Source organism: Ochotona curzoniae, unplaced genomic scaffold, assembly GCF_017591425.1.
Source record: "Ochotona curzoniae isolate NIBS_2020 unplaced genomic scaffold, NIBS_Ocur_1.0 contig_605, whole genome shotgun sequence".
In the NCBI taxonomy this organism is placed as follows: domain Eukaryota; kingdom Metazoa; phylum Chordata; class Mammalia; order Lagomorpha; family Ochotonidae; genus Ochotona; species Ochotona curzoniae.
The window spans coordinates 5722960-5735608 of record NW_024466491.1 but is presented as its reverse complement, the minus strand read 5'-3'; the positions used below and the strand labels follow the sequence as shown (position 1 = coordinate 5735608).

Genomic DNA, 12649 nt, shown 5'->3' with positions numbered 1-12649 from the left:
ACCCAGTGGATCTGCCTCCACCACGGTTCGCAGTACATGTTCTGTTTTGTGCAAAACGTCCAGCAAGCTGGCAGATCCCAGCTCCTGAAGGGCCGGCCCTGCACACAGCTGGCACTCAATGTGTGTTCAACACACTCCGAGCCAAGGGGCTGGGGGCCTGGGGAACTCTCACACCCCAGGCCTGCCTGGAGCCGGCCCCCCGCCCTCACCAGCCCTCCCTGCATGGGAGCCCAGCCATATGCAAGCTTCAAAAACGCCCGTCAGCCAAGACCTTCAACTCCCACGGCCGCCGCCGCGGAGCCGGCCCGACACCATGGGCACCAGATGCGCACCGGCTTTGGAAACATCCAGATTTGCCGCACATGTCAGACGCACAGACACGCAGCCCCAAGGTGGCCTTGGATGCACGCCTCTGCACGCTCATGGAGCGACTTTGGGGACATCATGTCACGCCCGGCAGCCTGAGGCAGAGGGCGTCTGCAGCCTGGCTTTGGCAGAAAAAAAAAAAAAAAAAAAAAGAGGAAGAGAGGCAACCTAGTGGTCACCATGGAAACGCGGCTCTGGGTGAAGTCAGAGAGAATGACACAGGCTTTGGAGCTTTGCTGGCTCGATGGGTCAACACACGGCCTCCACTTGTAAGTGCCAGCATCGCGTAGAGGCGCCAGTTCGAGTCCCGGCGGCTCCACTTCCCATCCAGCTCCCTGGGAAAGCATGAGTAATTTGAGTCCAAGTTCAAGCAATTCATAGTTCAAGTCTTGGGATCTGGGGCCCACGCATCCTCATGGGAAACTTGACAGGAGCTCCTGGCTCCTGGCTTGAGATGAGCGCAGCTCCAGCTGTGACGAGCCAGGCGGGGAGTGGACCAGACCATGACAGGCGTCCAAGCATTTGGAACTTTCACTACAGTCTTTCCAGGCGCATTAGCAGGGAGCTGGATCAGAAGTGGAGCGGCTGGAAGTCACACCAGTGCCCGCGTGGTGACACTTAGAGTGGCAGCTTAACTCACTGCATCACAACGCTGCCCCCTGCCTCTCTTTCTCTCTGTCTTCTGAATAAAGAAATAAATCATTTAAAAACAACCCTGCACTTACCCGGGAGAATTAAAAACGGGTGTTGAACAAAATGCATGCACATAGCAACGCTATTAACAGCAGAGAGGAGCGCTGCCAGCGGCCCGAAGTGCTCCAGCTCCAGGGGGTGGCTGGGTAAATACATTGTGGCAGCTCATTCCATGCAGTATCACTCAGCTCCAAGACACATGAGGCCCGGACACCTGCTACAGCAGGATGGCTCTGCGCTTGAATACAGAGCGCTAAGAGAATCTAGACCTACAAACCCACGTTGTGTGAGACAGAAAATTCACAGTCAGCTGGCACAATGGCTCAACTGACTAACCCTCCCCTTGCAAGCACTGACATCCCACAAGGGCCCTGGTTCTAATCCCGGCTGTCCCACTTCCCATCCAGCTCCCTGCCTGTGGCCTGGGAAAGCAGTGGAGGACGGCCCAAAGCCTTGGGACCCTGCACCCGCGGGGGAGACCTGGAGGAGGCTCCTGGCTCTTGGCTTTGCATCAGCTCAGTTCTGGCCATTGTGGCCACTTGGGGAGTGAACCAGCATATGGAATATCTTTGTCTCGCCTTCTCTATGCCAATCTGCCTTTCCAATAAAATAGATAAATATAGATTGACTCCTCAGATGTCCACAGCAGCTGGTAGATCCATGCGGGTCTCCCAGGGACCCGGTCACTGAAACCATGACTGGGTCTACATGCATTGCTCTTTCCATCCAGCTTCCTGCTCATGGGCACCCAGGAGGGAGGCAACCGGATGATGGCTCGGCTGCTTGGGTCCCTGCCATCCCGGGTTGCATTTCAGTCTCCTGGCTTAAGCCCCATGGCATCTCGGCTGTTGTGGAGGTGAGCATTTGGGAAGTGATTCCTAAGATAGAAGGCTTGCTCTTTCCAAATTAAAAGGGAAAGAAAACATTTTAAAGACCAGGAGACAAAATGTCCTAGAATGTTCTGGGACATTCTGGAAGGTTCTAGACTGTTCCAGAACCATTCCAGAACATTCTGGGCAAACATAATATCAAGGGTCCCGGGCCCATTGTTTGGGAAGACATCCTCAAGGAACTGAGCAGACAAGGCAGCCGCCCGGCCTTGGCCTCGGGGAGCGGGAGCAGGCAAGGCGGAGCAAGGAGCCGGAGTGTCGACAAAGATGTATTGCCAGCAGCCCTTTCAGTGTGTGGGACACAGCTGTGACCGGGACGCCGAGCGCATCGCATGTGGCATGGGGAACATTTATTAAACCAATCATCACACAAGCACACAAGTAATCACTCCACTGTCAACATGATAAAGCCTTGAGTTGGGGACACCGGGGGAGGGGCGCTCCCGAGGAAGCAGAGCTGGTGGCGGATAAATGCCGTGGACAGCACAGCCTTCCTAGCTGTGGGGGGACAGGCAGTGGGGGGGGGCACCCCAAGCAGGGCAACAGGAACTCTCACCATAATCCCTAGGGGGGCAGCCAGCCCGCCAGCCCGCCAGCCCGCCAGCCCGCCAGCCCGCCAGCCCTGGACACCCTGGCCTGCCAACAGGCAGCCACCACTCGCCCCAGCAAGTGTTTCTGTTGGCAGTCTCTGACCTTGGCCTCTGCCCGTGCTGGACCCCGTGAAGGGTGGGTGGGGTAGGGACCCCGTTGAACCTGGGCAACTGGTTGTCATGGTAACCCAGACATGTTTGATCTGATAGTGGTCAGCCAGCCATCCCCACCAGGGCCAGGTTTGTGTGCAACATGGGAGAAATGGGCACTATGGAGGAGTTGGGGGGGCGGTTGGGAGGACAGCAGGAGATCAGAGTCAGTCAGCTGCCAGGGGCAGGGGGATGAGGAGGCGACTTGGCCCGTGCCCAGGTGGCAAAGGAGTCAGGGAGCAACGCCAGACAGGCCCAGGAAGGCGTGTCCCTGGCTGAGTGCACAGCCGTGCAAACACCTTGAGGGGTGTAGCCAGGTGCAGCTGCAGGTGGGAAGGGCAAGGGGCAGGTGCTAGGGATGGCGGGGGGCCAGGTGGGCTACTGGATGCTGGGATCCCATATGGGTGCCATTTCTAATCCTGGCTGCTCCACTTCCCACCCAGCTCCCTGCCTGTGGCCTGGGAAAGCAGTGGAGGACGGCCCACAGCCTGGGGACCCTGCACCCGCATGGGAGACCTGGAAGAAGCTCCTGGTTCCTGGCTTAGGATCAGGTCTGCTCTGTCTGTTGCGGCTGCTTGGGGAGTGAATCATCGGACAGAAGATCTTCCTCTCTGTCTCTCCTTGTTTTTGTATATCTGCCTTCCAATAAAAATAAATACATCTGAAAAATGCATATCCTTTTTTTTTTTTTTGCCTCTCAAATCAACAAAGTCAAGATCCTCATATAAAGGAAGGCAGTGACGAAACACACATCATTCATTCTAACAAGAGCGGTAGGAGCCGGGGTTTGGGACCGTTAGCCAGGCTGGGAACTCCTTGGAGAATTGGGGCAGAGCAGGGCAGAGTGGGCAATGCCGCCTGAGTCTCCTCCAAGTCCCAAAGCCCTGAGGTTGAAGGAAATCCTACAGGTGCCACTGTGGGCGGAGCCTACTGGTTAAGTCTGGAACCCCCCAGAGCGGGTGGTACCCAGAAGGAGCGGGGTTTGGAACCCAGAGGGAAGTTAGAGGGGAAACGCGAGGGGCGGGGGCCCTGGGAGGAGGTGGGTGAGGAAGCAGGGGCAGCTTGGACCTTCGGCAGTTGCCATGGCGATGCGTGCGCACGGGCAGGCGGGCGGGCGGTGCAGGGATGCAGATGGAGAGAGAGGGGGATGAGGACGGAGACCATGGGGAGCCGTGGAGGGAGGCGGGGACAGAGCCAGGCCCCCTTAGAAACCAGCAAGGACGGCAGGTTCTCTGCGAAGCCTGTAGGCGTACCTTGAACTTCATCCAAAGGGCACTTGGTTTTCGGAGCGCCAGCCTCTTGTACCAAACAGTGTCGCATTTGCCTGGCGCCCACGCGCCTCCTCCCAACGCCTTCCGGCAAGCGTGTGTGTATGTGAGGTGGGGGTGGGCAGGGAACGGGGGAAGCTATGCAAAACAGAGTCTGCCAAGCAGCAGGTGCACTGCCATGGCCAGGCCTGAGCTAGAGCCAGCATCAGACCCTGGAGTCGGTCGGGAGCTCAATCCCGCTGTCCTGGGTCGTGTGGACCACCTGCTACTCCCAGGACACACAGCATCGGGACATAGGGCGCCTGAGCGACCAGGGTACTCCAAGAGGGGTGGCACGCATCTCAGCCATTTTACCTGCATCTATTTTTCTTTGAGAGGAAGAGAAGAGCTGCCTCTCTCTCCTATCTTTTGATGATTTCTAGATTATTTACAATAGCTCATGTTGGGACGGAAGTTGTGGTGTAGTTAGTTAAGCCATCGACTGAGGTGCCGGTCCCAAAAGAGCGCCAGCTCAAATCCCAGGTGCTCTATTTCCAATCCAGCTCCCTGCTGAGGTGCCTGGGAAGTCAGCAGAAGATGGCCCAAGTGCTTGGGTCTCCAGCAAGCACGCAGAAAATCCAGATGAAGCCCCTAGCTCCCGGCTTGTCTGGCCATCGTGGCAGCCGGCTAGGCGTGGAACCAGCGAATAGAAGATCTCTCTTTTTTCTATCACTCTGCATTTTAAAATAATTAAAAAAAATAAGTATATGCTTAAGTTGCTTCTTGGAACGCCGTAACCCGTAGCTGAGCGTCTGGGTTGAGTCGTGGCTGCTCTGCCTGACGAGGCAGCAGCCTTGGCTGCCTCCCGCTCGTGTGGGACACCCCAAGGGAGCGCTTCCGCTGGCTGTGCCCCGGCTAAGTCAGCCACCGGGTGAGCAAGGGAGGAGCTTGAATCTCTCTGGAGTCTGTTTCTTACTGTCCCTTTATGTTTCAAAGAAAGTGGGGGGAAAAAAAAACCCACAGCATTTCATTAAAAAGAACCAGAGTGGGCGGGGCCAGGGGAACGAATGGGGGTGGGCCACGCTGGCGGGGTAGGGGGCTCAGAGTGGGAGAAGTGGAGAGTGGCTCTGGCGGGGGCAGCTGTGGCCTCAGCTGGGGGAGGCCGGCTGTGGGGACCCTGGAAAAAGCCTTGACTCCCCTCCCCCACCCCTGCCATCTGGTGTCAGGAGAGGTAGGGGAGCCGAGTGCATCCTGGGACATGGGAGAGGGGTGTGGGGAGCCACCTTCAGCTGCCTGCCCCCCACACTTCTCACTAACCTGCCATCCGTGGGCTGCGCGAGGGTGAGGGGTGCTGGAGGGACCGGCACCTGTTACCTCAGGTTGTCACAAACCTCAGCTGAGTCTCTCCCAGACGAGGAGGTTCTACAAGCACCCAGGGCAATCCTAGCACACGTGGCTGCCAGGAGAGCCAAGTTCAACATCTGCTTCCCACAGGCAAGGGTGGGTGAGAGGATCTGTGGCTTGATCAAGCCCTGATGCTCCCGGCCGGGGGGCGTGCTCCGTCCCATACAGAAGGGGGAGTGAGGGTCTGACACAATGGCTCAATTGGCTAGTCCTTCCGTGTCAGGTGCCGGGATCCCATACGGGTGCCAGTTCATGTCCCAGCTGCCCCCACTTCCCATCCAGCTCTCTGCCTGTGGCTTGGGAAAGTCTTGGGACTCTGCACCTGCGTGGGGGACATGGAAGAAGCCCCTGGCTCCTGGCCACTTGGGGAGTGAACCAGGGGATGGAAGCTGCCTCTGTTGCTCTGTTTCCGATACATTGTAGACAGAGACCAGGGCAGACAGAGAACCTCATTTGTACGCATCGTTTATTCTTTCCCACTCCCGCCCCCCATGACACCTCCAGCCCTGGCCGCCCGCCTCTCCCCTCTTTGGGGAGTTGAGCTTCCAGGGGAAAAATGAGAGAGCGAGAGAGGGGAAGGGATGAAGAGGCAAGCCCCAGGTGGAGGTGTGCCCCCACTCCCCGCAAACTCACGTCCCTCCCAGAGAGAGGAGAGGGAAGAAAAAGCAACACAGGACTAGGGCTCAAATATCCAAAAAGCCACGGAACAGCCGACAAAACAAAACAAAACATCACACATGTTCTGGTGGGCGATCGGGGGAGGGGGTGGTCACTGGGACAAGGTTGGACCCTGCCCCGCTCCCCACCTGCCCCCAGCTGGGGCCTCTTGTCTCTAGGCTGGGAGGGGAGGTGGGGGGCCTGGTGAGGGTAGGGAGAGAAGGTTTAGGGGTAGGACGGCTCAAGAGTAGTCCCACCCCAATGGCAGGTGCAGGTGGACAGGACCTCTGCCCTGGGCCATGCTACAGCTTGGTCAGGTCCAACTTGAGCTTGTAGGGCGGGGGGCTGCCCTCATAGGCGTGTGTGGGGGGAGGATACAGGGGCCAGTCTGGTTGCACCACGAAGCCCTTGTGCTGTTCCAAGGTCAGGGGCTGCAGGAAAGGAAGGAAGGGGGCAGGGAGGACCTCTCACCTTGCTGCCCGCCCCCATCTCCCGTTTCATGCAGCAGCTCTAAGATCCTTGTGCCCATGGAAGCCAGGACGAGGAGACGTTGCCCTCTGCCACCCTGTCCCTCCTCTGCCCACCTACCTGGAACTTGAGGTGCTGGCCTGGCGCCGTGACCAGGCTGGAGCAGCTTAGCCACAGCATGACCAACACGGACAAGGAGAGGCAGCAGGCGAGGATCCAGCGAGGCAGCCCCGAGCGCCTGCCACACCCCAACCGGTAGGCAGGCCTGGTCAGGGAGGGACAGAGTACTTACCCCTCTGCCCTGTCCCACCTCCAAGGGCCTGTCACCCACCGGGACATGCAGCTCAGAAAGTCGTTGTCCTGTGGCTCCTCAGCCTCCACCCTGGCCTTGGAACTGGTCTTGACGCGAATCTTGGCCTTCCTCACCTTGTCCAAGGGGCCTACGGGGTCTGGGAGATAGTGAGGTGGTGGTGGATGGGGTGTTTCTCGGCAGCTGAGGGTCATTAAAATCATGGTAGCCAAGGAGAAGAGAACGGAAGCCAGGACTGGGGCAGGGCTAGGGGAGCATGCAATCGTGGGAGGTGGCCGGTGGAACCCTGGGAGATGCTCTGTGGAACCCTGGGAGATGGCCTGTGGAACCCTGGGAGATGGCCCGTGGAACCCTGGGGGATGGCCCGTGGAACCCTGGGGGATGGCCCGTGGAACCCTGGGAGATGGCCCGTGGAACCCTGGGAGATGGCCCGTGGAACCCTGGGAGATGGCCCGTGGAACCCTGGGAGATGGCCCGTGGAACCCTGGGAGATGGCCCGTGGAACCCTGGGAGATGCCCTGTGGAACCCTGGGAGATGGCCCGTGGAACCCTGGGAGATGGCCTGTGGAACCCTGGGAGATGCCCTGTGGAACCCTGGGAGATGCCCTGTGGAACCCTAGGAGATGCCCTGTGGAACCCTGGGAGATGGCTCGTGGAACCCTGGGGGATGGCCCGTGGAACCCTGGGGGATTGCCTGTGGAACCCTGGGAGATGCCCTGTGGAACCCTGGGAGATGCCCTGTGGAACCCTGGGAGATGCCCTGTGGAACCCTGGGGGATGGCCCGTGGAACCCTGGGAGATGCCCTGTGGAACCCTGGGAGATGGGCCAAGGAACCCAGGACTGGGGTGGTGGAGCTCTCAGGAGGAGAGGAGCTTGCCAGGAGGAGTTGTTCTTTGTAGCAGTGAGGCCCTGAGTGGATCTTACCCATGTGCACCTCCAAGGCATCAGGGTGGGACCCCCTCCAGGTCACCTCTACTCGTTGCAAGCGGCTGCCCTGGAAGCCCAAGTTCTCCACCACAGGCTGCGTCTGAGCCAGGAACAAGATGGCAAGGTGCCGATCACTCAGGGGCTACCCCCTAGTCCCTCAAGCCCTGGCAGGAACTTCTCTGCATCCCAGCTGGGACACGGTGCCCCACACCCACGGTCACCCACCTCCCCCTGGGAACAGAGCAGGAGGGCCCCAACTCCCACACTGCGCTGCTTCCATCCTGACTCCCCAAGCAGCCAGGGGAGTCTCTTTCGGTTATAGACCCAATCGACAGAATCAGAGCTTGGTGACTGGCGGGGCACTGGATCCAGCTGTGCCTGAGACTTCCACAGCTGTGCACGTGGTCTCGCAGGAGCCGAGAGCCGACGCATGCCGCTCTCACTCCCACCTCCGGAGCCAGCCAGCCTCTGGGGGGTCTCACCTGGAACAGCACCACCTTCCCATGGTCTGTCTGTAGATAGTAAGTCCACGTGGAAGAGACAAAGCCTTGAGCCGAGTTCATAAAATCATTGCAGAGCGTGGAGAACAGGTCGAAGAGGGAGAGGGCTCCACTGGGGGCCTCCAGGACCTGTCTCTGATGGGGACAGGAGGGGAGAATTCGGGAATTTGGAAGTGATCTGATGGGCTTGGACATAACATGGCTTCCCAAAAGACACACACACACACACACACACACACACACACACACACCCTGGGGCTGCACTGGGTTAGCTGCGTGTCCTTAGGGCACTATCTCTGTTTATTCCCCAAATGGCTACAATGGCTGAGGTTGACCCAAATCAGGAGCCAGGAACCAGGAGCTTCTTTCGGGTCTCCCACGCAGGTGCAGGGTCCCAAGGCTGTGGGCCGTCCTCCACTGCTTTCCCAGGCCACAGGCAGGGAGCTGGATGGGAAGTGGAGCAGCCGGGACTCGAACCAGCACCCATATGGGATGCTGGCACCACAGGCAGAGTGAAGTGGGGAAAATGACATCCCAGCCCGGTAATGGTTGGCTGGAACTTTCCAGGCCTCAGTTTCCCTGCTGGGGCCCTTGGCTCAAAGCCCTTCCTGAACCTGAGCACCCAGGCCCTCCAGGTGACTGTGGCTGCCTAGCGGATGCCGCAGGGCAAGCGACTCAGGCCGGCTGCTCCCAGCATCCTCCAAGACAAGGGAGAGCAGCTTCCTGTCTCTTGGCCAGTGTGACAGCTGCAGGTGCAATGGGGCAGGTGTGTGTGTGCGCGTGTGGGGGGAGACATGGTGCCCAGCACGCCCCAGCAAAAGACTCAGGACGGGAAGGGGCAGAGGGAGGCACCCACCTTCTTCTCCAGCAGGGATCCAGCCTCGGGCTCCATGGGCTGGCCCCGGCAACCTTCCTTGCAGGCCTGCCGCTCTGCGTTCTTCACGTAGGCTTCCGTGCAGGCTAAGGAGGGGAGTGGAGGGAGGGGAGTGGAGGAGTGGAGGAGGGGAGGAGGGGAGGAGGGGAGGAGGGGAGGAGGGCATGGGCGGTCGGGCAGCGACGCAGGTGCGGCCCCCTTCCCCTCTCCAACCTCTCCCCATCTGTGCTCGCATCCTCACCTGCCTCACACTCCAGCAGGGTCGCATTGGGCTTGGAGCTCCGGGCCACGAAGCGGCAGATGGAGAAGAGCCGACAGCCTCGTTCGCAGGCGCTCACCAGGACAGCCTTGTCGCACGGGGACTCCGAGGGGAGCCCCGCCTGGGGTTGGGGAGGTGCGGACACGGGGCTCAGGCAAAAGCGGAAGGGGTGACAGGAGGAGGAGGGAGACGGGACTACCTATGGGTGGGGTGACTGCTCGCCCCTTGGGTGTAAGGGTGGGGGTCCCTAGTTCCCCCAGGAGGCGGGAGGAGTGGACGTGGCTGGGGAGGCGTGGGGGGGGGGGAGCCAAATGGCCCCACGTAGGGGCTCTCTTTAAAAGCAGGGCTGGGCCCTCTTTGGGTCAGGCCTAGGGAAGCGATGCTCAAAGATGGCGATATTGGGAGCCAGGTGCGCGGAGTTCAGTGGTGGGGGCTGGGCAGCGCCGGGAAAGGAAGAGGGCACCCCCAAGATGCCATCGCGAGCCGAAATGCCAGCCCAGCCTCGGTAGGGTCCCCCCCATCACACACACACATACACTATACGAATAGCCCGGACCCCTCCATGCACCATCCCCTCTCCCAGGGCGCGGACCATCCGCCCCTCCCCCGCCGGCGGCCCTCTCCCCGCTTCCCTCCCGAGGGGTTACCCGGCCCGTGTCCTCCCCCAGCAGCCTGCCCCTCGAGCCCCCTCACCTGCGAAGGCCGCGGGCCGGGGTGGTCGCGCTGGCGACAGCGCTGCTGGCAGCTCTGCGCGTCGCCGGGCTGCGCGGCCGAGGCTGCAGGCGGCCATGGCAGGAGCAGAGCTGCCAGCAGCAGCAGCACGGCCACCGCCATCCCCGGGGCCCGGGCCGCGACTCGGACAGCTCCGGGGGCCGGCCGGCGGTGAGGATGCTGCGGCGATGGCGAGGGGGGACCGGGCGCTGACGTCACCTGAGCGAGGCAGACTGGGAAGGGGGTGCGGGGGGCGGCGCTGCGGCACGGACGCCGTGGGGCGGGGCGCGTGGAGCTCGGGGGTCCGCGGGGCGCCTCCCTGCCACCCACGCTGGGATGCCAAGGAAATCCAACGGAATGCCAGGACTGCCTGGGGGTGGGAGGTGCGGAGCAAAGGGAGAGGGTCACGTCTGTTCTCCAGGGATGACCAGGCACCCCCCGCCCCCTGGCCAGGTGCAAGGGAAGAGGAGATGTTGGCCAAGGCCTGGCATCTCCCTTGGGTCAAAAGTGGCCGTGGCTTGCGCGCAGTCGGCTTCTTACGGGAAGCCCTCGGGGGGGGGGGCTTACCCTCCACCCCACCCGGCCACCTGTTACCCCACTTCTCTCTCGTGCGCATACCTGAGGGGTTCTGGCACTCTCACCCCCTCCCCGCCACCTCAACACCGCAGATCTGGGATCCCCGGGGCTCAGAGGAGAGAGAGGACCCGGGGCGCACAAGGAGGTTAGAGACATCGAGTATCGTGGGAATATTGAAAGCGACCAAGAACCAAGTTCCCGTTACCTGCCACGCCCCAGGGGGACAGCTTGGAACCCCGAGAAAGCCGGAGCTCTGGCTAAGGGGGTGTCCCCCACTCCTCCCCAGCCTCTCCTGAGTCCGTAGGGGACCCAGACCCGGCGCACACGGAGGTCGCCTGCGTGTCTAGCGCAGGTGCCTGAGGAGGCCGTTACCGCCGCCCTCGCGGCGCTCCTCCCCCGCAGACGGAACGGCAACCTGGAGGGGTCGGCAGGTCAGAGGGCGCCGCAGGTTCCGGCCCGGGAGGAGGAGGGGGTCGCCGGGCGGGGAGAGGGGGGCCCGACGCGCCCCCTTTCCCCCTGGCCGGCCGCCGCCGCGCTTTCATCTCCGCGGCCCAGGGCCGGCCCCCACGTGGCTTAATCAGGCGCGGCTGTGCCTGGCGGACCCTGAACATCTGGATCCCGGCGCGGCCCCCTCCTCCGCCCCTCCCAGGCCGGCCTGGAAGCTGCGCGGCGATCCAGCGGCGGCGGCGCGAAGTTTGCGGGAAGAATCCAGCCAGCTCGGGGATGGGGGAGGGACACCCCACAACCCACGGCCCGCCGCGCGTCCATCAGTCAGCCATGCGCGCGCAACAGGCCACGTGGCCTGGGAAGCATCCCACGCGTGGGGACCCGTGTGTGTGTGTGTGTGGCGAGGGAGAGGGCGCAGGCTTGGGAACTCCTACCCAGAGCCCCGGACGCAAGCCCACATGCAGCCGTACCCTCTTTCCGGACCCGCGCGCTCACTCACCCCCTGCCCAGCCACTAACTGTCCTCCAGGCGTGCCAAATGCTTCAGAGACACGAGTGTGAGTGCCACAAATTTCCAGCATGGGCACTGGGCGGGGGTCACCGCCCTGTCCCTAGGCAAGGACTTGGAGGCCGAGGACGTGCGCCCGGGGTCTCCAGGGAGAGCGCAACAGCCCCGCGCCCTTCCACACCAAAGGGGAACAGGCTGCAGGAGTTGGGCAGGGAGAGAAGCGATCTCCATCCACCCTCCTCCTTTCCGCTTCCCGAGGCCACTGGGGAAGGGGGAGGGGGCAGCGGAAGGAGGACTTGACCCCGGCCCCCCAGGTGAGCCCCCGCACCCCTCCTGGGCTGCTCCCGAGGGAGTCGGTCCAGGTGAAGGGCGGGCGGGCCGGCGGGCGGCAGGGGTCGGGTTTCAGGAAATCCGCCGACATTCCTCCGGGGCTTAAGAGGGAAAGTTGACTCGGCGCCGCCCCTCGTCTCGGTCTCTCCCCCCCCCATCTCCACTTCCTACCCCCCGGGGCGGCCCGGCGGGGCCGGGGGTGGAGGAGTGGGGTGGGGCCCTGGGCGTGAATCAGCGGCGCGGCTGGCGGGTGGCGTCCGGGAAGCGGCGGGCCACGGACAAATGCCCTTTGTGCCCGACCGCCCTCACCGCGACCCTGCTGACCCCCCAACTCCCAAGCTGGGTTCATGCCGGCGAGGAGGTTAGGACGCCTGGCGCCAGTGCGGGCAACTGGGCTGGACGGAGTCAGCCTGATGGCTGACCCCCACCCAAGGTTTCAGGATGCAGGAGGCCAGGGTGCACCCATGGGCCGCCCTGCCCACCACGCCCAGTCCTGCCTCCAGAGCCTGCAATTGCCAGCTCCCTGAAGGAAGACCCAAGCACCCCCGTTTGCCCGTTCATCCTCCAAGGTGGTTCTAACCACAGAATCCCTTTAAACCCTGAGACCGCCAGCTTCGCAGGGGACCCCCAGGGGTATCCCAAGGAGACAGCCCCTCCCTGGCTCCGGGTCCCCACGCCCATAGGACCCACAGAGGTGCTGTTCCAGGGAGCTGGAGGGCACCCCAACCTGATCCTGGCCTCT

At 62.0% G+C, this 12649-nt stretch overlaps 1 protein-coding gene across 1 annotated transcript; it reads right to left on the bottom strand.

The window, feature by feature from the left end:
- Positions 1-6299: 6299 nt before the first annotated feature.
- Positions 6300-10170, bottom strand: TMEM59L (transmembrane protein 59 like). Its single transcript, XM_040990256.1, has 8 exons — positions 10030-10170; positions 9319-9457; positions 9060-9163; positions 8186-8338; positions 7701-7803; positions 6797-6914; positions 6586-6703; positions 6300-6428 (listed from the first exon to the last, which is right to left on the bottom strand). The coding sequence occupies exons 1-8, from the start codon at positions 10168-10170 to the stop codon at positions 6300-6302; spliced, it is 1005 nt and encodes a 334-aa protein (XP_040846190.1).
- Positions 10171-12649: the final 2479 nt, after the last annotated feature.

What these genes read in the sequence shown, in the direction of transcription:
- TMEM59L (XM_040990256.1), bottom strand. Translation starts at nt 10,170, where the DNA reads ATGGCGGTGGCCGTGCTGCTGCTGCTGGCAGCTCTGCTCCTGCCATGG. An exon ending in CCTGCTGGAGTGTGAGGCAG is followed by an intron (nt 9,164 to 9,318) that starts GTGAGGATGCGA and finishes TCCCCTCCTTAG; the next exon opens with CCTGCACGGAAGCCTACGTG. An exon ending in GATCCCTGCTGGAGAAGAAG is followed by an intron (nt 8,339 to 9,059) that starts GTGGGTGCCTCC and finishes TGTCCCCATCAG; the next exon opens with AGACAGGTCCTGGAGGCCCC.